General features: G+C 42.0%; 1 protein-coding gene across 1 annotated transcript in view; it reads right to left on the bottom strand.

Moving 5' to 3' along the window:
* Positions 1–23355, bottom strand: part of col11a1a (collagen, type XI, alpha 1a) — a 94957-nt gene that overhangs the window by 41484 nt on the left and 30118 nt on the right. Inside the window, exons 9-32 of the mRNA XM_061238885.1 lie at positions 22499–22561; positions 22154–22195; positions 21543–21605; positions 18960–19034; positions 18119–18202; positions 16923–16979; positions 15037–15090; positions 14390–14443; positions 13713–13766; positions 13507–13560; positions 11711–11764; positions 11581–11625; positions 10588–10641; positions 10425–10469; positions 9513–9566; positions 8991–9035; positions 8429–8482; positions 7340–7384; positions 6981–7034; positions 6840–6884; positions 3864–3917; positions 3649–3756; positions 3363–3416; positions 454–507 (exon numbers count right to left, since the gene is read on the bottom strand). Of these exons, the coding sequence (XP_061094869.1) occupies positions 454–507; positions 3363–3416; positions 3649–3756; positions 3864–3917; positions 6840–6884; positions 6981–7034; positions 7340–7384; positions 8429–8482; positions 8991–9035; positions 9513–9566; positions 10425–10469; positions 10588–10641; positions 11581–11625; positions 11711–11764; positions 13507–13560; positions 13713–13766; positions 14390–14443; positions 15037–15090; positions 16923–16979; positions 18119–18202; positions 18960–19034; positions 21543–21605; positions 22154–22195; positions 22499–22561 (1365 nt within the window). The remainder of the gene's footprint in view (positions 1–453; positions 508–3362; positions 3417–3648; positions 3757–3863; positions 3918–6839; positions 6885–6980; positions 7035–7339; positions 7385–8428; positions 8483–8990; positions 9036–9512; positions 9567–10424; positions 10470–10587; positions 10642–11580; positions 11626–11710; positions 11765–13506; positions 13561–13712; positions 13767–14389; positions 14444–15036; positions 15091–16922; positions 16980–18118; positions 18203–18959; positions 19035–21542; positions 21606–22153; positions 22196–22498; positions 22562–23355) is intronic.

Below are 23355 nucleotides of genomic sequence, written 5' to 3' on the forward strand. Positions count from 1 at the left end.
TAATTCTACCATAATGCATTATGAGTAAATGCCAGCATTGACATTTAGTCAGTGAAAAATCCTGGTAATAATATCAACTGCAGTAGTATGTGGAAACACTGTAGCTATATCAAGTTCTGTGGTATTATGGACAAAAACCTTAAAAAAAACATGGGGCATGCAGGACTTAATTTGTATGCTTGGCAGTGGTGCTCGACAATGAAAATATGTCATTTTGAAATTCAGTTTCAACTCATGAGCAAAAAAAATCTGGAATCAACAAAGTCTCTCGTCTCTGAGAGATTTCAAATTACTGAGGCCTGAAGAAGACGCAATGTTTTCAGCATGTGTTTTTACATTGATTCGCGGCTGTTTTGGTCCCATTCTTTTCGTAAAATAGTTCAATTTACAATTGTTAATAAGCCCTGTGGGTTATAAGGCCAGACATGATACAAAGGGAGCAATCAGTCTTACCCTCGCTCCTTTCTCCCCGTTGGCCCCTGGGAATCCGGGGAAGCCAGTCGAACCCTACGGATCGAAGACAGAAGAGGGAGGGGGGTTAGCTCTGCTTGTTAACCTGTAATGATTCGCCGAGTTTTACTTTCACAGTTACTCATAATGTCACATGAGGGTAGAGGGAACGCTGAATCTACCAGTCCTGCTATCATCCAACCCACTGCAGTCTCCCAAGAAAGGCCATTACATTGTTTAGTTGCGAGATACGTAATGAAACACATCATGATTTGCGCTATGAGATCCTCTACTGTTTCACATACAAAGTTATACAATCGCAAAGGCCATATTTGCCTGTAGGCCATGGTTTTCATTGTTATTCTGTTAAAATAAATTTGGTGCCCAATTTGGGGCAGAGCATATGCAATTTCCAGCCTAATTTTGAACGACCATCTATCTGCAAACGCAGCTGTTCATGGACTCTCTGTGCTGATTTGGGAGAGTGCAAACAGCCACAGTTGCCAATTACCAGTCTGCTTCTTTTTATACCACATACTACAGCCATGCTCACATAGAGTGGAGTCAGAGGAAGACCTTTTATATGTGGCTTTAACATACAGTCCACAAGTACCCAATTAACCAGCAGGGGTCACCAGATAGCAATGAACAGCAGACTCCCTAACTGTCTAAACGATCCCTTGGGCAACACAATCACTAATCGTCCATTGCCCTAAAACTGGCCACAGTCAGCATTGGCATGCCCTGGATCAATGCACCACAGTGTGGTGCCTTAACCAAATGAGCCACTCAGCATCCCCCACTAATAACAGCGTTCATACTGTATATATGTATAAAATCAGCTGCAAAAAAGGCAAAATAAAAATGCTGCTCTTTTACGATACAGATTTGTGATTAGGGAAATGAGATAGCAATCGCAATGAATAAGCCATATTTCCTATTTACAAAAACAAGCAACCCCAGAAAGTCACAGAGTAATACAATCTGTCAGTTGATATAAATAAACAAACAAACAAGCAAATATATATCGAATGTGTTAATCTAATCATGGCTCTGTGGTGAGAAGTATTAAAAACAGCTTACCCATGTGGTTTCTTCCAGTTGACATCGTAAGCATTGAAATAATGATCATAGCATTGTTTTTTATTTCAATAATAAAGCAATGCACCAGTGGTACTCTGAAAACCGGTCTTAACAGGAAAGGCCTCGTAATAATGAAGTCGTTTAATCATTTTATATTTCAGCACTCTGGTCTTTTGACCTCCACCACTCTAGAACAAAGCTGTAGGCTACCGTCAACAACACTCCTGCTCATAAAAATATGTGCAATTGTTCAAGGCATTTGGCATCTTATACCCAAAACAGGGAACATTCCCAGTTCATAGTCTGGACTTATATGACAAGCCTTACATGCAATCCAGTCAATTCAACCAATGCAAGCTAGTGAGTGATAGTTCTTAATAAAACACCAATCATTGTTGATGCAGAAAAGAGTAATATGAGGAAGTGGCAATGGTGATGATTCCATTACTGTACACTCAAATGGATTACAAACCTTCTGCCATATTGGTTACATTTACATCAGCAGTTTTTGGGAGTGACAACCGTATTCATTTTTGAATGTGAAAACCGTTATTATACACATTGCAGCAGAGCACCGTGAAATGAGCTCACTGTATGTGTATGGTAATGGAACTCACTCTCCTAATCGGATCTCACGACAGCTGTAAATATCGTCTGTAACCATAACAACGTTTAGCACAGCGCAAAATGGCCACTTCCAAAATGGTAAGTGTCCATTTCTGCATGACAAACTGCCGGCGACAGACCTCGGAAATGATTCCTTCTTATTAATTTGCTCGTTTCAACTGACGTACTCTGTGTAGACAGCAAAATTTGAACAAATGAGGAACTAAGGTCCAAGAGCAGTGCATTGTGTCACATACAACTAGTTGTTCAGTATGGTTCTATCTTCACCGTTCAGACTAACCGCATCCACACTAAAATTCAGTAGTCAACCCTGAATAAAAATTCAGTAGTCAACCCTGAATTTATCAGGTAGCGATTTCAGTAATGTGGTTCTCACTCTCTTTCACAACCAACTGTGTGTGAATGTAAATGGTAAATGGTCTGTGCAATCGCATGCTATTATATACAATTGATGCTTCTCATTCACCCATTCACACACGCCGGCAATGCTCCGACTGCCAGACGACTGCTCTTACCTCCTGAGCTAATGTCACCCCAACGTAACAGCATTAAGCACTCCAGTGGAGTATGACAATCTATGAGTACGAAAACCGTATTTAGCTGCGGCGTGAATGTAGCCATAGAATGACTTGTCCTGGCAAGGGGCTCAAAGGGGGCTCTATCACACTTTGGGCTATGAGTTCTGCCCAGCTATAGCTGATTCCCAGTCTCTAAATACTTAATCAAGTGCTCCGCGCTCACACACTTCTACACACAGGCAGATAAAAGCGAGCCGCAATGCAAACACTGGTCTGAAAGAGCGAAATATATTCATGTTTAGGTGCGACTCCTCTGTTCTCGCCTCTCCTCCCGAGCCGCAGAGAGCCAGGCTGACAGAGAACGTGACCCGTGGCGAACGCCTCCAGAGATGCGAATTCACGCCGGCCTCAAAGATGAGAGGCTGCCTGTTCTAACAGTCAACGCCGCACCCCGCTCCCAGCATGACTCGCATCCGCTAGAAAAAAAGAGACACAATCCTCCTCCTCCCCCCGCATCGCGCTGCCCTGCCAGGTCTGGGTAATAAGGGAGCGGCGTCATGAATTTTTCATTCGAGAGACGGGGCTGTAAATATTCATATCCAACGTATTGTTCCGGTTCGTGGAGAGGTTTGGGTGTTGCGGTTCGAGCTGCCCCCAGACGGACCGTGTAGTGCGTTAACGTACCTTCGGTCCTTGTCTTCCTGGGTAGCCAGGTAACCCTGGTACGCCCAGTTTTCCCTAAAAACAAAACACAATGTTATGAATAAAACTTGACTTCTCCTTACGTTGCCTATGCCATTAGTTTTCAGTAGCTTATAACACAAACAAGTGACTAAAAATATCGATACAGTACATTGCAAAATTCCTTTCTGAACAGCTTGGACATTAAACACATAACCTGCACAGTAACCATTAAGGCTAGACAAAGGCAGAATATATTGGGAGAGGTTGGCTGGGCGTCAAAACACACCTTCTCCCCAGCAGGTCCCACGGGTCCCGATTCTCCATTGGGGCCCGACCGGCCCTTCGGGCCCTCAGGGCCATCTTCTCCCCTGGACCCAAGGATGCCATTCTCACCCTGAAAGGCCACAACAAGCTCACTGAAAATTGTGCATTGGTTTGGAGGCGGGGTTGTGTCAGCTGCTTCAAATTTGTTGTGATTGTTGTTTGGTCGTGTTCCCTTACCCTGTCGCCTTTGAGACCCATGTCTCCCTTGAAACCAGGGAAACCATCCTCACCCTGAAATCAAAATAAATCAAGAGTTTAGTCTGAAGACTACACAACAGACATGTTCATTTCATATCTGCTTGTACTGCAGCTACTACTGTAGATATCTATATCCATATCTGGTAAAACATGGCTACAATTCAAAGAGTGATGAAATTATATTTTGTTTTACATGACTGGGATGGTTCAGCACCAGATACTCACTACAATGGAATATAAATGTACTGAAAAGCCCCAAAATAGTCTAAATTCTGAAGAATGTACTTTCAACTGCAATGAAAAGGGGACTGCAACAAAGTAGACAACAAGATTGCATTCATCCTAGAAAAGAATTCATTTTTATAATGCAATATATTAAGACATTTTTAATTACTCTTAATTAGTAAGCTAATCAGTCCACCTCAACATCAGAAATACATTTAAAATTTTCCAATTGTGTGCAAGTACAGGCTGTAACAAGTGTTGGTGGTAGAAGAGAAACTTCTGGGTTCATGAAGTCTCATTGTAATTGGAAGAGTGACAAAATCATTAGTTAAATAGATGCATGCTAAAACAGCTGACTTGGTCATTTTTGAAAGATTCGTAAAGGTGACTGCAGGTGAACTCAGGGAGACTGATGTATGCGACAGTTCCTCACTGTAAATCAGTCATACTACTGACACCTGCTGGCCATTCTTGTGTACTGCAAGGCACCCATTTGCTGGACACAGGTGAGGGTGGCTTTATGTGGCTATTGATTTACATTTAAACTGCGGAACATCTGATAAATCTGTGCACCCAAAAAAGGAACTGCCATCACATCTTTTCAATAGCTCAGTGCTTTAAGACTGTTCATGTCCATGTCGTGTTTCAATGCAACAGTACCCAAGGACATTTATAACATATTTGTAAAGAGTTAAAACAGTGATGCAGTGGAAAATAATAATACATTTTCTTCACAAATCATAAGCAGCAGGTGTTGCTATTAATCTGGTGCTATAATCAGCTAGCATAACCGTGATTCAAGGAGTCGTGTTTTTGTGGGAGTTCCAGTGAGAATTCTCCTGTCGGACTGCGCTTTCCTGCTTCTTCATACATTCTGCATTGGTGTTCATTCTGCACCTGCCATATCCTGCAAGATTCATCATGTACCACCACCTTCAGGTAGGCAAACATGTTATTCATAACGCATAACTCCTTTCCGGAGATGGAGATATTTTATGCTGCAAATAAATGTATGACCTCGCTTAAACGACCTGCCAGCCAGAAAAAAAAAAATCCATCTATTCTCACTTTGGTAAAACAGCATGTCAAAAAACAGAGATATGGAAATATCAGATAAAACTATGTGCAAGCTTCAACCGTTAGAATTCATTCATTGTACCCTAATCATAGAGAAATTATTGGATGTTCGGGGACAGTGTGTATTCTGCCATGTTGGCAGAGTAATGTCAAGCATCCTGTGATGAGGATGCATGCAAAGCAGCAGGTATTTATCTCTTTGGGCTGTGCCTGGGGATGTGCCGGTGGGCATAGCGTGATCGTTTTCAGCTTGAGGCTTTGAGAGGCGAAATTGTGCAGCTGTCAGGGCTCTCTTAATAACTTCTCTGGGGCAAGGACAGCGATTGAACTCGGCTCGTTTGGCCAATTTAGTGATGGAGAATGGAACAGAACAGACTAAAAAAAGCAGTCTCTCTGGGACAGGAGAGATGAGTGACCCTGGATCAACTGAGAAAGCTTCACATGAATGCAAACAAACTAAGATTATTTAAATCTTGTCGATTTTGTTTGGGATAATTGTAAATGCACATTATCGACATTCTCTGTGACCTTCCAATTTAGTCTTGTAATCCAATGATCAGTGAAGTTCTGGATAATAGAGACAGCAAAACCTGGGTTAAAGTTTAAACAAATTCTAAGAAAAGTTATCTGAAAAGTTGGGCAAGATACTGAAAAAAACAACACCAACAAAAATAGGTGTTAGGAGTGTCTGTGACTTTGGCATGTGACCTTTTAACTTGAGGGTGATGTTTGTGTAAACACTAAACAACGTTTCAGGGATAACTGACAAAACATTTGTAATGGAACCAGACAAACAGAAAATACCAAGGGTCGTCATCAGGGCATAGAGGGGCATGGGTCCTCTATATAAGAAGTACATACAGTATACAGTCTGGTTTCCTACAATTTCCCAGTAATACACTGAGGCCCTGCTTAGACGGTGCACTGGTTTGATTGATTCACATGACATAAACCAGGACTGACTTTGGGTTACACAACAGGGCCCAAACACAGTCTTTATTCATTTTAACCTATTCTCATAACTGCACACAATAGTCCCACAACAAATGAAATCTGGACTCTAAGAACAGTCAGGAAAATACAATATTATTCTGAGGTTCCCAGTTATTACTGCTGCGGTTTTCACAGAACAGGGGCATAAGTGTGGCTCGGGCCTGTCCACAGACGCTAAATCACTTTATCTGTTAGAGTCAGCGGTACTGTATATATTTGTTGGTTTTAGTTCTCAGAGGCTTTACAAAAACAGACCCTCTCATGGCGGCTGTCCTAAAATTACCTTCCCGTTCGCTGACATGTGGTGAGGTCGCACCGAGTTGGGAGGGGAGGGGGGTAGGTAGTTGGGGAACTTGTACTTTTATGCAGTGCTTTGGAACTTCCTCACTTCAACCGAGGATAATAAAGACAAGAAATCAATTTCCTCTCCAGATAGTGTCAAACTGCTCGAAGTCGGGCGTCCTTTCATTATGATGCAGTGCACATCATTTAAACCTAATTGACTGCAGCAGCTTCAATTTGGACTCAAAGCAAATACTCTTCCCGTCTGTTCATATTATCCATCTTATTATTGCATATATCTACTCTCTACATCTCTGTACATCTCTATGCATGAAACATGTAGTCTGCAGTGAAAGATTACGAGGCTCTTTACTGTACCTTCTCTCCTTTGCCCCCCTTAAGTCCGCGGACTCCGTCGGCACCCTGTTTGAGAGAGACCACAGTGAGACATGTGAGTGACAAGCGCATACGCCAAGTACGATGCCGACTCGGATGATGCGAACATCAAAGTCACCTCACCTTCACACCGCGTGGGCCTGGGTAACCGATGGGCCCCTGAGGACCGGGCTGACCCTGTAAACACAAGCAAACCAAGTCATTAGACGGCTTCAGAGCCACAGTCTCCTCTCAGAAATATGAAAGCAGTTTTTCAAGCCTTTTAGTGTCTGCGACTCTCAGCCCAGGAACTCACACAATCACCACATTCAGCACTTCAGAGCAGATAAAATATGGAAATATGAGACAGAGACCATTTTCTTCTTCGAGGCAAGACCGGCTGCAGTTATTCACCCAGGCTTGTCACTAAAGCGTACTCGTTCGCAGTATAAAAGTCCAGATCTGAGAGTTTCTCTAACACAGGAAAAGAATAAAGGACTTACTAATGCGCCCTTCTCCCCAGCTGGACCTTCTTTGCCAGGATGACCCTGTCAAGACACATAAAAACACAGAATCAAAATGGATTAAACTATTTCAATACCACATATATGTTTGTTTCCATGAATGAAAATGTGAAAGATATTCAATGGCCACTCATTGGCTGATAATTAACATCATGTGGATGGCCCCTAAATAATTTAAATTGATTATGAAGAGTTCTGAGGTGAACAGAGCTCTTTCGAAAAAATCTATCAAACATCAGCCGACATACACTTGTCATGTGCAATGTCAGATGCAGTCCTGGCAGGCAGGTTCAATTTAAAGAGGCACGGCAGGTGGAGGATTTCAATGGAGGCTGCAAACAGACCTGCATACTTAAGCACTGTGTGCGAATGTGCACACGGTTTGTGGGACTGGTTAACAAGGACACTTGACAGATCAGATTGACAGATGCAGTTGTGCGGTGATAGATTTTCCACTGGCGGAACCGTGGTCATGCTTGGGTGGAATAATCTGGAAGGTTCGCTGTGCCGTGAAAAAGCCTGGCTTTGCTGCTGTCAAGTGTATTGGTTGATTGGGGCTTCCTTGAGGCCCCATGGTTTTACACTTTTCACTCACACACCTGGCCGTGTTAAGACTTTGTCACCTGTGGCGCATTGTAAATCATATCCACCTGCAGGAGTCTTAAAAGCCTAGCTGAAGACACAGGAGAGGTCCTCTGCACATGAAGACTAGGGAGTGGGGCATAATGGGGATTTCAGCATTTTACACTGAGGTAAAGGAATCAGGCTTAGGCAGAATGTCCATAGTGACCTACATTACAATAAAGGAAGATTCATGGCCTTTGTAGGCCTGTTCTCACCACTGAATGAAATGTTGGTTGCTAAACGTACTGTACCTCATTAGTGGTTAGGTATTTTACCAGTTGTGGGAGGAGCATTGCTTTTTAAAAGCATCTCCTTTACAGACAGTGTCAATAGGAGGCACTTTGCGTGAGTGAATAATCGTCATTACCATAGTAAACTGTACGTTCAGTGTAATGCACAAGCAACACAGAGAGAAAGAAATAACGGAAGGGTGAATAGACTCACAGGAGGTCCGTCTGAGCCAGGCAGGCCAGCCAACCCTGTTCGGCCTGAGGGTCCCTGCAAACAAAGGAAAGCAAAATGGCTCCATTTAAATGTCAGAGCCCAGGGTGACATTTGTAACAGAGGAACAACTGAAAACTGAACTTGTCTCTGAGGGACAACGCATCTCCTTTCAACTATGTCTGGACTGACTTCAGTGTCCTTGAACGGAAATTATTGAAAATTGCCTTCTATGTTTTCAAAATGCCATGCATAAAAAAAATACAGGAGATACGTCAAATAATTCATAATTAAGACCTACTGAGGCTGCTAATGAGTTTTGCTACATTTGTAATACATTTGTCCCAAACTATTAGTTTCCCACATCACCTGATGACACAAGTCTCTTTGACTCAGAGCAACTTATTCAAAGAAAGTCAAAGTGATGTGAATGTTTATCTGTACGTCTGTATGTGTCAATGTGTAGAGCATTGCCTGGACAGAAGGGATCTTTCATGAAAGGATTATGATCTAAAATGGCAGAGAAACCTTGAAGCTAGCAATACTTTCAGCACTTTAAACTTACCTTTTCACCAGGTGGTCCAATGGGACCTTGAGGACCAGGAAGACCCTGCAGGAATGAAGCAAACCGATAAGTTATGCTTTGTCTTCTCACGACAGGTACAACCAAACACAGGCACACAACGCACTTTTCGCACAAGGTCGAGTTTACATGGCTAGCTGACACGGCGAGGCTAATAAAGTGATGATTGTCCGCTCCGGCTTGTAATTCCTGGGACGCCCTGGCCTGCAGATGGAAACTTGAGCCGGCTCCCGGGGCCAGGTGTGTCTTTCTCCACTGAAATTCCAGCAGCATGAATGAAACGCTTTCAGACGCTCCCTCCCCTAACACAAACCCGGGAGTATTCCAGGCTCGGGGGGGGGGGGAATGTGGCAAAATAGGGCCAACTCGACAAACTCCTCAAAGCCAGTGAAGGACGTGTTGTAGAGGATGTAATGTAGCAATGCTCACAAGAGTGAAAATGGGAGTTATTGGAAGGTGAACGAGAGGTTATCGATCACCCTGGACTGTGCTCCTGTCTCTCACCTGTGTCCCGGGGATCCCCTGCTGGCCAGGAGGCCCAGGCTCTCCTTGAGGACCCTGCAGAAAGAAAGACAAGCTTTCATCTTCCTACACTTCATTGCAAAGAAAAACAGAATCAATCCTCTGGGCCAAAGGCCTTTATAAGGCAGTGCGAGCACAGAACCGCAGGTAGACATATTTCCCCTCTGTACTGTACGGCCTCCAAGGGCTAACTGAGAGTGTATGTCAAAATGAAAAAAAAAAAGAATGAACAAAGTAACAACCAAATATGATAGATGTAAAAATGAATAACCATATTTGTGCATAATCTTTGCAATTATATTAAGGAACGTAAAAAACAAGTACTGTATTACCATGTTTTATGAATGAAACTGTGTTATGTTAAAAATGTAATGAAATGCAAAACATATGTGTGTGTGTGCGAGCGTGCATGTTTAGTCTTTCGGTCCTGGCGTATGCTGATATTTCTTATGAAGGTGTCCTGCTCCATAAATCCCTCAAAATCATAAAGTATGAGCAGGATGGAGGCTAATTTAAGAGTTACTCAGTAACCAGGTCTGCTGTGGCTCTTGACTTGTGTGCCATACTACCTTTCATCAAAACTGTAAGAGGTTCCCACAGGCTCTTGGCTCATCTATGTGTCTAATGGTAGGTGGGCACGCCTCTTATTTACATACAGTACTAGTCAACCAGGCCATGATCCCATATGACGTAACTCAGAACAGTGTGATTATGGGCCAAAGCAGGGCTGCTCATGAGAACATACAGTCACAATTCTGCAGAGAGGAGTAAAAATGTGTTCAGTTGGGGTACATACCAGATTTCTGACAATAGGTAATAGACTATTCTATACTGCATGATTGTGCTTGTGTGGGCTTGATTTGCATGTAAAAAAAAAGATAAATCTTTCCGTACCATGTTCCCTTTTGGACCGGGAGGGCCATCAACACCAGCAACACCCTGTGGAATAGATAGTTGCAAGACAAAGAATGGGTTTGGTTGAGTTGAGATGATGTTAAACTGTGTAAAATCACAGTAAACATAAAAATAAATGATTCATCATTGAGAGAGTACGCACAGGCTGGCCAGTCGGCCCAGGTGGTCCTCTTGGACCCAGCAACCCTCTTGGACCCTAATTGGTAAGGAACAAAAAAAGCTTAATCAGTCAACAAATATATTGCTAAAACACTAAATGTGATAAAAAGCATCGGGTAATTAAAATGTGCATATCCATTAGGTGATGTCACTTGCAAGTGGGGAGATGCGTATGAGGTCACTTAGGAAACTCTGCCCTCTAGTGGTACAATAAAAACAGCTCATGAGGTAAATGATCCTGTACTTTTGAGGCAAGACTAACATGTTTTACTTTCAGCACTCTTAAAGTAGATTATATTTATTTAATATAGTCTTTCTTGCTTACTAAAGCTAGTATACAATTATTAAAAAACAATTTCAAATAATTTCATTATTTGGTACTGATACGAGGGGTGTCAGGGTGGTGCAGTGAGTATCGGTGTTGCTTCACAGCAAGAAGGTAGCGAGTTTGAATCCTGGCCAAGGGCCTTGTGTGTGGGTTTACTCTGGGCACACTGGTTTCCTCCCACAGTCCAGAAACATCCATGTTAGGTTAATTTGAGAGTCTAAATTGTCTTTGAGGTATGAAGGTGTGAGTGCGATGGATTGAAAACGGATGGATGGTACTAAGATATGACGTAGAAATGCTTTTGCCATTATTAGATCTCACAAGCAAGATTTTAGCGAGACTGTCATTCAGCTGACCAGAAACATTATCATGTTCATGCACTGAGGACTTCAATAACAAAGGTGTGCACTCTGCATATAAAAAGATATGGCTCTTGTGGCCTGGAAAACGTAATTGCCATCAGAAAGAAATGTAGATCCCCAACTGAAACAAGTGGGCAACAGCTGAACAGTCACTGTACCAAACGGCAAATGTTCAAGCACACCACTTCAGAGTGATGCGGAGGTGGACACTATCCCAGAGCTGTACCACAATGGCCATCTAAACGGGGCAGTAAAAAGTAGAACATGAAACTGAAAAAGTCCTTACGCTCTCTCCCGCCAGTCCCCTCGGCCCAATTTCTCCGTCCTCCCCCTGCAGACACATTGAGAAAGGTCAGCTTTCCTACACGGACAGAGAGTTCATTGGTTATGAGCGGCGGGGACACTGGGGTACTCACTCGCTGACCGTCCTCTCCGGGTGCCCCAACAGGACCTGCAGATCCTATTTCTCCCTGTCAGCAAGACGGAGAGACAGGGAGAGAAAAACCAAGAAAGAACGAGAGAAAGAGACAGATGTGTTATTATCATGGCTACTGGATCGGGCCTACAGTACCGACGGGTTCATAACCACTATTTATAGCTCCTTTCTGCCTGGTCTCCCGGGCGGTGGCCTGTAATTACCCGGGCCACGATTAGGAGCTCAGCACTGTAACTGAAAATATCCCCTCTGTGATCTGTGGCCTGGTCCCTCTCCCTCTGCAGCTCTGCCTCCTCGTGCTCTCTGGGAGGAGATCCATATGGTTCCTTTCTTTGAAAGCTCCTTTTAGCACACCCTCCGCTGTAATAACCCTGTCACTCATCATTTTCTGGGGCATATAGCCGTCAGGTCAGAGTTGAGTGTGTCTGGGGCTCCGGGCCTAAACTTTCTTGAACTTAATTCAGTTTCATTGAGTAATATGTGTAGCTTCTGTCCTATTAAAACACTCATTTCCACAAAATGAAATAAATTGTATCAAGGATTTTTTAAAAATAAATTATGAACTAGAATGCCATTACCTACAAGGAAAATGCTGTTGGAAATGTCAATAAATGGATTAAAAAAAAGAATAATTCTGTACAGTATGTCCTTCTTGTCAATATTCCACTGGGGGTCAGCACAAACAAAAATATGAATCAAGAATTACTGCACAAGCAGTCTCTCACGCTTGATGTCATGTTTATATGAACCAATTGAAATCGCAAAACTGCTGTCAGAATAAGACTACTTTCAATGATAGTATTCATAGGATAGAGAAATATAATCCAATAAATACCCAATTCCATTCTCACTGACATACTGCACCATTGTTTGGTGAAAGTACTATAATGTATACCCGCTTATTATCCTATTCTCTAGATCCAGAATTTGTCAAATCTTGCAAAATGGGTGACAGAGAATCCAATGTTTTGAAAACACATGCTGTGGTTTTGCGTGGCATGGGTCTATGTCGGGGAGTATTGTTTTGGATAATCTGCATGAGCCATTCATGGTAACTGCTAACTCTCAATTTGGAATCTCCAAAAATGAGGAAAAAGCATTTTACAAAAGTCGAATATGATGGCAGTAGGAATCTTCATGGGCTTTGTGGCAGTGAGTTCCTCCTTATTGCTACAGTAGCTACAGTAGCAGTGAGTTCCTTCTTATTGCTACAGTAGCTACTGTAGTAGTGAGTTCCTCCTTATACACTAGCTACTGCATTTCTAAAGACCATTTTCTAAAGCCACACATTCTGCATTGTGAATACAGTTCAAGCTTGGCCATGCGCTTGTTTACCACTACCCTGGCCTTGGTTAGAAAGTATCTCATTCTGATCACGAAAGCCTCAAGCTGGAGTTCAATGATCATCTGTCTTTAACTTTGACTAACAGAAGAAAGATGTTGTTTTCTTCACAAACACAGTTCATTGATCACTAAAGGAAACTCAATGTCTTGGCCTCGAATGCAGGGCCTTCTGGTGCCCCTTTTATTAGGACTGCCTCTACAAGAGAATATATAGTATATAGTATTGAAGATGAGGGTATATGTCTCCATCTCCCTGCCTGAACACTGACAACCTTCACCTGCTCTTTCTCTTCTCCCCCAAGCCCTTCACATCTATTGCTATCTCTAATAGGCAACGCCGACACAACACCAGAGACGTCCGTTCCTTTGGACCGTGACCTGAAGAAACTGTTTGTGTCGTTGTCCGAAACTCCGGAACGGATCGATACTCACCCTGTGTCCCTTCTCACCAGGGAGACCGGGAAGTCCGTCGAAGCCTCTGTCGCCCTGCAAGATACAAAGTCGTCGTGAGGCTAAAATTCCCCTCCCACCGTCCCCTGACTCATCTGTCATGGAGACCATGAAACCGGCCTTGAAGGAAGTACGCGTTCATCGGCAGCACAATATCACAGGCGGTCTGACGAGTGGAGATGTCACACCTTGGATCCCGACTCCCCCGGCATTCCCCTGGCGCCATCGGCTCCCGCCCGGCCCTGCCGGAATCAGCCGAAACGCACAAAATCAAAAAACACACCCTAGGCAACGCATTCAACCCTAACCCTACATTTCTGGATTAGCAGTGTGGGCGACGGTAGTGCGCGGCTGAAACTTATAGCCGGTGGAAGAGGTTTATTTCACGCTGGAAGCATCGCAGCAGGTGAATTACAGAGTTCATATTTGGGAGATCCTTCCTGTCACTAAAGCCCTGTTGCATCCTTTATTTTGAAGTCCTGGCCAAGCCGTGTGTGCCTCGTTGACAGAATGGCTGGTGGGAAGCAAACTGCTGGTTCAGATAGGGGTGGGCAGTTATACACCTGGAGGAACAGCTTTATTCAACACACTCCCTTACAGGGCTGGCGTTTTCAGACAGATTATTTAAACCTGCCATCATTTCCCAATGGCTAAACTCTAAAGTACTCGTTCCTAATTTGGTTATTCCTCGCTGGCTTATACCCGGAAATCATCTACATTCTAGTATGTCTTAAAACATGTGGATCAGTTATGCTAACGTCTGATAATCGTACACATACACACAAGCACACACACACACACATGCACACACACACACACACACACACCCTCTGTCTCACACACGCACAGGGAGAAGTTGACTTACCCTTTTCCCAGGTTTTCCTTGCTGACCCTGTGGTCCTTGGATACCCCTGGGACCCTACAATAGGCAGAGAATCAATCAACAGTCAGAGTGCCACACGGTCTGAGGGGACTGCCACTGTAGGCTATGAATCCCCTCTTTGTTGTGCCCTTGCTAAAAGCTTGGTGGATATTTATATATTTATATATGGCTTACTGTCAGTCTGATGATCAGGCAAGGGATAGACAGTGCCTGAGTGCCTGTATATTCTATTAGGGAACTGCAAAAATGATCTATGTAGTCTATATAGCCACATTGACACATGTTCTAATCAGTTTTTAGCTAAAACTAAATAAATATATAGCTTTCATGTATATTAAAAGCTTACTTTAGGCTATGAGTGCTTATTTCCTTTCAAGAAATATTAATGGACTGCTTTGTACATTATTAGTATTGTTGTTGTTCTTGTTGTTGTTGTTGTTACTTTTGTTATTATTATTATTATTATTATTATTATTATTATTATTACTTTTGTTTCATCATCTCTTTAAATCTGTATTTTTGTCCATCTTGCAGTTAAAATATTGTACTTCTATTCATTGCTACACTAATTGGCACATTTCTGAATGCAGTGGTTTTACAGTAATTGAACTGTGCTGCTCATCTCTTACCTGATGTCCGGGATCTCCACTGTCACCTTTAAGACCAGATGGACCAGGAAGGCCCTGAAAGTGACACAAATCAGAAAGAAAATAAGATCGGATGAACAGACACAACAACCTGTGTGGGCTAAGGAAACATATCAGGGTGAGTGAGTGAATGAGTGAGTGAGTTCTCAAGTTACATGACTGGCCATGTGAACATGACAGAAATAGTGGATTAAACAGTACATACAATTGAACAGTAGGTGGCAATGTTTGGCAGGCCCAGGAGTTGCAAACGATAGAGGTTTGCTGACACTGATTAAGGTCACAAAGTATTGAAGATCCCCTAATTGTGTTAAATATTTAAATGGTAAGTTAGACTTTTCACTGCAGGTAAGGTAAAAGGTAATTTCACTATTTTTACGTCAAAGCAAACAAATTAGTTGTCTCTAATGCCACCCTATAGGCATATTCGATATTTAAAATGATCCATATCTTTGAATTATCGCAAATAGAAGTATTGCAGTTTCAGCTGAAAAAAATAATTAAACTGTTTATTAACATTAATGAGGTCAATTTCACTATCTCTAAAATGTAATTCTTCAATCCCAGGTTGCACGAATGGAAGAATAAATTACATAGTGTGTACCCTGCAATTTCAATCATTCCTCTGACGGTTCAAAGGTAGTTATTTGATTATTGCCACCACATTGTCTACTCCATAAATGATATAAATTATTATTTGAAGTCTTAAGGAAATTTTACTTTCAAGTGTTTGCAAGTACAACATCCTTTCTGAAAGTTCTGTTAGTTATATACCAGACACCTATAGCCACACCTGCACAACATGTTCATTCAGGAGACGGTTATAATAGACAATTTAGAAGTGCCCTCAGACTAAATAAGCACTTTTTCTATCACAACCCTAGTTTTAACAGGAGACCAAAACAATGTGGAGTGGCTTTTCGCTTTTACCTTTCCCGATGTACCTAAAAACTACTAGAGTTTAAGTGGAGGTAGAACATACACTGCAATATGTAGCGTGTGAATCTACGAAGGATTTCCTGAAGACAGTTCTAGAAGCAGCACGAAAAAAAACAATGTAAATGGCTATTATTTACGTCTACAATCAGGGACAAGACACAGAGCTAAATTATAAAGTTCATATCCTTTTTATAACCATGTCCTGCAGCATAAAGCTGCTAACCTCTGAAAAAAAAAGAAGAAAAAAATCTGCGTTGCCTGTGATGCCTTGCCTCAACCTAAATTGAAGATCAAGTATCAACAAGTCTTTGGAGCCAGCTGACAGAGAGGGAACACTACTCTCTAGGCAGTGGGGGGGGGGGGAGAGATGGAGCGGGGAGATATGGCAGCCATTAGGCAGGCAGGCGATTGGGCTGAAGACAGCGGGGGCAGCCTAATAACACCAGTGAAAAATGATGGAACCGGCGGCCTAGCACTGGGGTGTGGAAAAGAAAGGCACCTGCTTCAGCTGTGTCCTGGCCAACACCTACAGTACAGTACTACACAGTTTGCTGTAGGATTAGCTTACGCTCTGATCACAAAGAACATACAAGCCACACTTATGAATAAAATGCATGGTAATGAACCCTCTGTTGATCCTCACGGTATGCACTTGTATTGTAAGTGTTCTAATACAGTACATGCACCTTGGAGTGACCGGAGCATAAAGGTATGATTGTATGACAATCATGATTTTTTTTTTACTGATTTCAGCTATTGCAATCCTGAGGTGGTAAATTAACATATGTTGGGTGAAGTGGGAAGGTTGTGGAGTGGGGGTCACACATGTGAAAGGGACAGAAGGACATTCAGGATAGGCAGGATCATACACTGTATTTCTCAGAAAGATCCACTGTTTTTGAGAGGCTTTCCAGCAGAGTAACACTTACCACAGGCCCAGATCTTCCTGTCAGTCCCATGGGGCCTGGGGGACCTCGCATGGCAAGCTGGGGAAGGCAAACAACCATCAGCACACAGCCACACTCTTGTGAACTCCACACATTAACATGCAGGACGGAGCAGTCACGTTCTCCACGACTCCATATCATTTACCGATTATATGCAGGACAAGCCCCTCTAATAAAACTAGTGTTTTGCGCAGTTCTGTCATTTTTAACCCTACTATTATGTTAAGAGTTTATGACCGCTTTTATGTTTGGGGTCAAATTGACCCCAATAGTTTCAATAAACACAAAATTATTACGAAAGAACATTTTTGACACTTTGTGTGTCGCCTTCTTATAGTCTCCAAAATGATTAGCCTTTTATCCATATATTTGAAAAATCCTTGAGAAACATCTCATTTTAGAGCCTGAGGTACTGGAAGTGAAACTTTGGCACCTGTATGGGAAACTGCCACCAGAATAATCCGTAAAGAAATTTGAGATAAAAATGGTTGTATATTCTCTATTCATTTTATGCAGTTACAGAGGGTCAAAATGAGCCCATACAACACATGCAAACTTGGTACAGAACTTCTGAAAACATAACATTATGTTTATTGTTAATCTAATCAAATTTTTACTACTTGAAAAAAATCATACAGTATGAAGCTGGAAAAAAAACGTTAACTGGTTTTTAAGAGATGTCAAACACTAAATTGGGTCAAATTGACCCAAAACATAATAGGAGGCTTAAGCGTCACATTAATAGGGCTGTGCATTCTGATAATACTGTAAGTCAAAGAAACACTGGACCCAACCGGACAGTGCTATTGTACGTTTACAAAAGAGTCTTTTTATCTCAGAAATGGATTAAAAAAATGCACAAATTCCCTGAAAATCTGTGCATTTACACTGTCACACAGTTCAGGGTGATGCTGTTCACGCTCCTCCTCGCCTCTGACACCTGTTCCATTAGCCACATGTGGGTCGTGAACCCCTGTGGTATTTTTAACTGTGTCCTACATCTGTCCAAACAGGCTGCCTTCCCAGAAACTCTCAGCATGACTTGTTTTAGCACGACCAAGGTTGAGCAAACCCACCCCGAGGTAATAAAAGTTCTTAATGTGGACTGGGACTGGCCAGGCAGCTGTGAAAAGCGCAGGGCCATTTGCCCAGATTTCCCGCGGGGCCACCGTACTCACCCTGGCCTGGGAGAGAATGGCCTGAGCTTGGGCCTCCTGGGCGGAAACCACCGGGCCCTTCTCGCCGTCCCCACCGAAGCGGAACTGTCAACCGCAAACAAGAGTCTTTTCTCACTCCGGGAAACACACAAAACTTTATAACGCTCTCCATCTGGTTCCGCCTCATACAACCCTTCTACGGGTGCCGCTGTGGTCTTAGCAGCTCTGTGTCTTCCCTGGTGCTAACACATTAACTGATACCAAGACATTGGGAGAAGTTTTCTAACAATGAACTCTCGCCTGTCTAACGATTGTCCCGACTGCTGAGCTTCTCCACCCTAGCTCCCCAGTGGTGGAACGACCTCCCCATCCCCTTAAAAACTGCTCCCTCGCTGCCCATTTTCCGCCACAGTCTGAAGGCTTATCTCTTCACACTGTACCTTAACTCCTCTGCAGGAGTCCCCTAACCTATTGCCACTTGTTTTTCACCTGTCTATCTTTACCCCCCTGTATTTTATACCTTAATCTTGGACTTTTGACTTTTGTATTTGTCTCGATACTATAGGTCCTCAAGTTATACTTGTCTTGTCTTGATATGGTAGTTTGACTTGGCCTATTCTACCTATTCTATATATTCTACAACCAATTCTATTGTACCTTATCTGGCATGTTTGGTCGTTTGTAATGTAATGTAATGGGCACTTCAATACTAAACAATGGCCAGAATTGCATTAAAATGTGTTGACTCATAAATGAAAGAAAGAAAGAGGAGCAAAGCAGTATCAATTCAGACATTGTGATACAGACGGTGATATTTACATTGTTACCGGGCTACACAGACCGAGACAGCAGAGGAACGTACCGGAAGCATCAGCATGGTGCCAGGAGGCCCAGGTAAGCCGTCAGCTCCTGGAAGACCAGCACGCCCAGCAGGACCCTGAAAATTAGGAGAAAGAGAGAGATCCATCAGAGTTGAATACAGTCAGGTAAAGGCTTGTCAAACATACTATGAATGCTGTTTTAATTGCATTACAGTACAATTTAAGCAAAAGCAGTACTTCCACAACACAGAGTGGACTGTTTTGAAATCAAACTTGACGATATTCCAAAGCACTAGGAAACGGCGATAAATTAGCACATGCATGTCACCATAATTGGTACAGATGATTTAGCGCTTCATTAAATGAGCAAATCGGGTGCACTGATCCAGGGAAACATATACGGATATAAACAAGGCAGTATCTGAACCCATGACTCTCTGGTCCTGTGACCAACCATTATTCAAGTTTTTCCCCAGTTTGAGAAACACAGGATAGTGGCAAACATTTTCAATGTCAAATCATCATATTTCATAATTTGGTGTGTGTGTGTGTGTGTGTGTGCAAGGGAGAAGACAGGATCCTACATGAGTCGTTTTAGCTGAATGTTTACACAAAAAAAATAAACAAACGCACGCTCTCTCTCCTCTCCCTCTCTCCGTCTCTCTCGCTCTCTCTTTCTCACTCTCTCACATACACAGACATATTGCATACACCCACACACAGTACCATGCAGAATTGAGTCAAAGACGGTCTATGCCTAATATGACCCATGACATTGAAAATCCATTGACATTGTGTCCGGACTGTAAGTATCTTAGTACACTGCTGTGCACAGCAGACACTTGTTTACACAGTAATGACTGACATCATTAGAGGGCTCTCCATCTGTACCTCACAGCACAGATTACTTTATAAAGCCTACTATATAACTCCAGGACTAACACAGTGCCATGTAATCTTTTTATGTTGTACATTTTACATGCTGTACCTCATAACTATCTCTTCAGTTACTGGAGACAAATGTGCAAGAATGCACTTAGGCAAAAATAATCTAACTCTATCTCAGTTTTCCTCCAATTTGTGAATTGCATGTACTGCTATACTGTAATCATATATTTGAGCTAGAGCTACACGCTATTATTAATGAATTCACATAACTTAGAATATTTTTTATTTTATTTTAAATGTTCAAATTTGCAGCCAACCAAGAGGACCAGAAGGTGGGGGTTACAGTTTACTTTTTGAGAGTATTTCACAGGTTCCAATATATGAGTAAAGACAATAATAATTTGAATCCTAAGCAATTATGTATTTGACCCAGGTCTGGTCTGAACCCCATACTTACATTTTCTTACTTTTTATAAAGTGTAAGAAAATCAGCAAATATTTGAATGGATCTTTTCCCTATGAAATGGCATTAATTTTGCTGGTCACATACTCTCACATTACTGATGATCCCTTATCTCCACATGTTCTCTTATCTTACGAGCACTTAGCAGATACAACACCATCTAGTGCACATGTCCCTCACAATGCATGTGGCATGAATTGCATCCAAATTACAGGCAGGGGACAATGATAGACAGAAAAATATTTCAGTTTTAATAATTGAGCATATCCCGGTGAAAGGAACACTGGTATATTTACTGGCAGAGATCTCTCTTGATAATTGGCCAAACCTAGTTTTTTGGCATGCATTATTGGAACTGGCCCCACATTTCACGCAAGGAGGGGGTCATAAAACATTTTAACAATTAATTAAGACTTTGTCTCAAGACTCTTTTCACTGCCCTGCAATCATACATTCATCCACAGGAACAGATTTAGAAGGAGATGTGTTCCCCTCATCTGCTGTGTGTCAATTATAAGGAAAATTGTCCCCACTAATTTATTTTTCATTCATCCAATCAATCAGCACCATACAGTGTTAATGCAGTTTTCATATGAACACATATTTAATACATTTAAGTATAAAACTTAGCATAAACAAATAGAATGGTGCATCATCTTACTCTAGTTTACTGAGTATGTCATGTTAGACAGCTCAGGAATCGACCGTCTTTGATTGAATTGTACACGTACATCATGGCACTGCATGTGGGTGCATATGTGTGTGTGTTTGTGTACTTATGCTGGGGGGGGTCTGTGTTATTGATAGCCTGTAGGCCAGTGGTCATAGGAGTCTTCATAAATATAAATATCAAGCCTACTCCCTAGCATTTATTTGTTTTTCCCAATAATTCTGCACCAGCCACATGCTCCACTTCCAAGGATCATAGAGGTACAGGCATGTGCATACAGTTCTGTAATGCTCAACTCATTCCACAGACACTAATAACGATACGGACGATATTAACATCACATCTTGACACAAATCAAAATCACAAGTCATACAGCAGAACATATTAGGTGGCCCACTATCAGTATCTATAGCTCATCAACACAGAAACTCAGAAAAGAAAACTCAGAGTCATAGAGGCTAAATAGGCATCAAAGGCTACGCAACGTCCACAGAAGGATGCACATTAGAAATGGGATGAGAAACTGGGGCACGTGTTGTATTCAGGGTTTGTGTATCCTATGTCCGCTGAGAGCTAAGCACTGAGACTGAAATAGCGACTTACCCTGTCACCAGGATCGCCAGGAGAACCAGGGGGTCCATGTAGACCTGAGGGGCCTGGAAGACCCTAAGAAAGCACAACCCAGTCAAACTACTGTGTGGAAGAGCAGATATAATTTGAGAGCTTGGACATGCGTTCAAGATGGTAAACGTTTGTGGCGAACTGTGTTTGCAGCAAACAGTTACTGTTGAACGATTTTAAATCAACATTCCAATTAGTTCGCCACCAACAGCTTTTTAAATGGATCTGACTTGGGGCTAACAATGGCTGCTAGCTGCTTCATTGCTTACCCGTGATTTATTTTTTTAGCAAATATTACATTGATTAAAGTATATTACTACAGCCAAATAATTGTCAACTTTTGTTCTCTCTGCGTTTTCCCCATTAGCAGCCATTTTTCTTTGCCGCGCATCTTTTCGAACTGATAGCTAACGTTAGCGACAAGCAGAAAAAAGTTTGAATATGTCGCTGTTAGCTAACGTTTGCCGTCTTTCATGAATTCTGGTTCTTTTAGTCAGGGGGTTCTATGTTGGTACTTCTACTGCCAGTACTAGAGGAATGGACAAATTCTGGTTCCTTGAAATAATAGAGTTCTCTAAGAATGTAAAACTTACAGCGGGGCCTGGAGGTCCTGGAGGTCCTTCTATCAGCATTCCCTAAAAAAAGCAAAACCATTTGTGTTTCACAACAGACCACAAATACCCTGACAATGACAGATGAAAAGGAAATTGACAGAAAAGGTATTTGTTGTCCTTTGATAATGTCTATCGTTACCTTTAAAACATTACTGAATCAAATCATTAGTTGCAAAGACATTGTTGTGATTCACAATACTGGTAGAGAAACACTAAAACAAATATTATTGTTTTATTATCTACTGATTCACATATTGGCCATTCTTTATGCAGATATGCTCTTTAAGTGATGTCATCCTTGGTACACGTCATGGGGTCACTTACGGGTTCAATGACAGCTGGTTCACCTTTCTCCCCCTTCTCACCAAAATAGCCAGTGCCTCCAACCTACAAACAACAGATTGAGGATGACACATGCTTCCTCTGCTGAACTCACAGAAAAAACGATGAAGTCTTTGACAGCAAAGCAGGTGCATGAACATGAGCAAATATTGAATGAATCTGTGTAAGAATAGAATACTGAGCAGGGTGTGTATTCAATGTGGAAAGCACCACAACAAACATTCATTTAGCACAATTTGACTGTAATGTTGAACTGAAAAACTAGCAAAAGAATGTAAAATTCATATCATCAGTATGGAATTTTAGACTAAAATTTTGAGAGTAAATGGTTGATAAATGCTGAAGGATATGGGTGTTCAGAACCTATTGAGCCAAACTTCATGACCAAACATCCAAAGAAAACTATAGTGAATAAACAGTTTTGTTTTCTTCATTTGGATGTACAAATTATCAATGGTGGTGGTATTGTTGGCATAAAATAAATGGCTTTGGACTTAATGTCCTGAATGTATGACATTCGTACACAGATGCAATACAGAGAGCAGCATAACATAGTTAGTTCAGAAGCCACCAGACTGAGAGGCTGAAAGGTAAACAGGCATAACATGTGAACACTGTGGCACTTGTGATTTACCCAGTGAACTTGAAATGAATGTCTAGGTCATTGCACTCATAAGATTGTACTGTTTCCAAAGACCACACGAAAAATCCCAATACAAACCTGTCTTTTAATGATCTAAACCAATAAATCCATGGATGTCAGTGAAACAAACACAAAATAGTGAAAATGGAAAATTATTTAGTGCAGCCGTCACTTTTGCCTTTCTGGGCTCAAGTGA

This window comes from Conger conger, chromosome 4 (assembly GCF_963514075.1).
Source record: "Conger conger chromosome 4, fConCon1.1, whole genome shotgun sequence".
Lineage (NCBI taxonomy): Eukaryota > Metazoa > Chordata > Actinopteri > Anguilliformes > Congridae > Conger > Conger conger.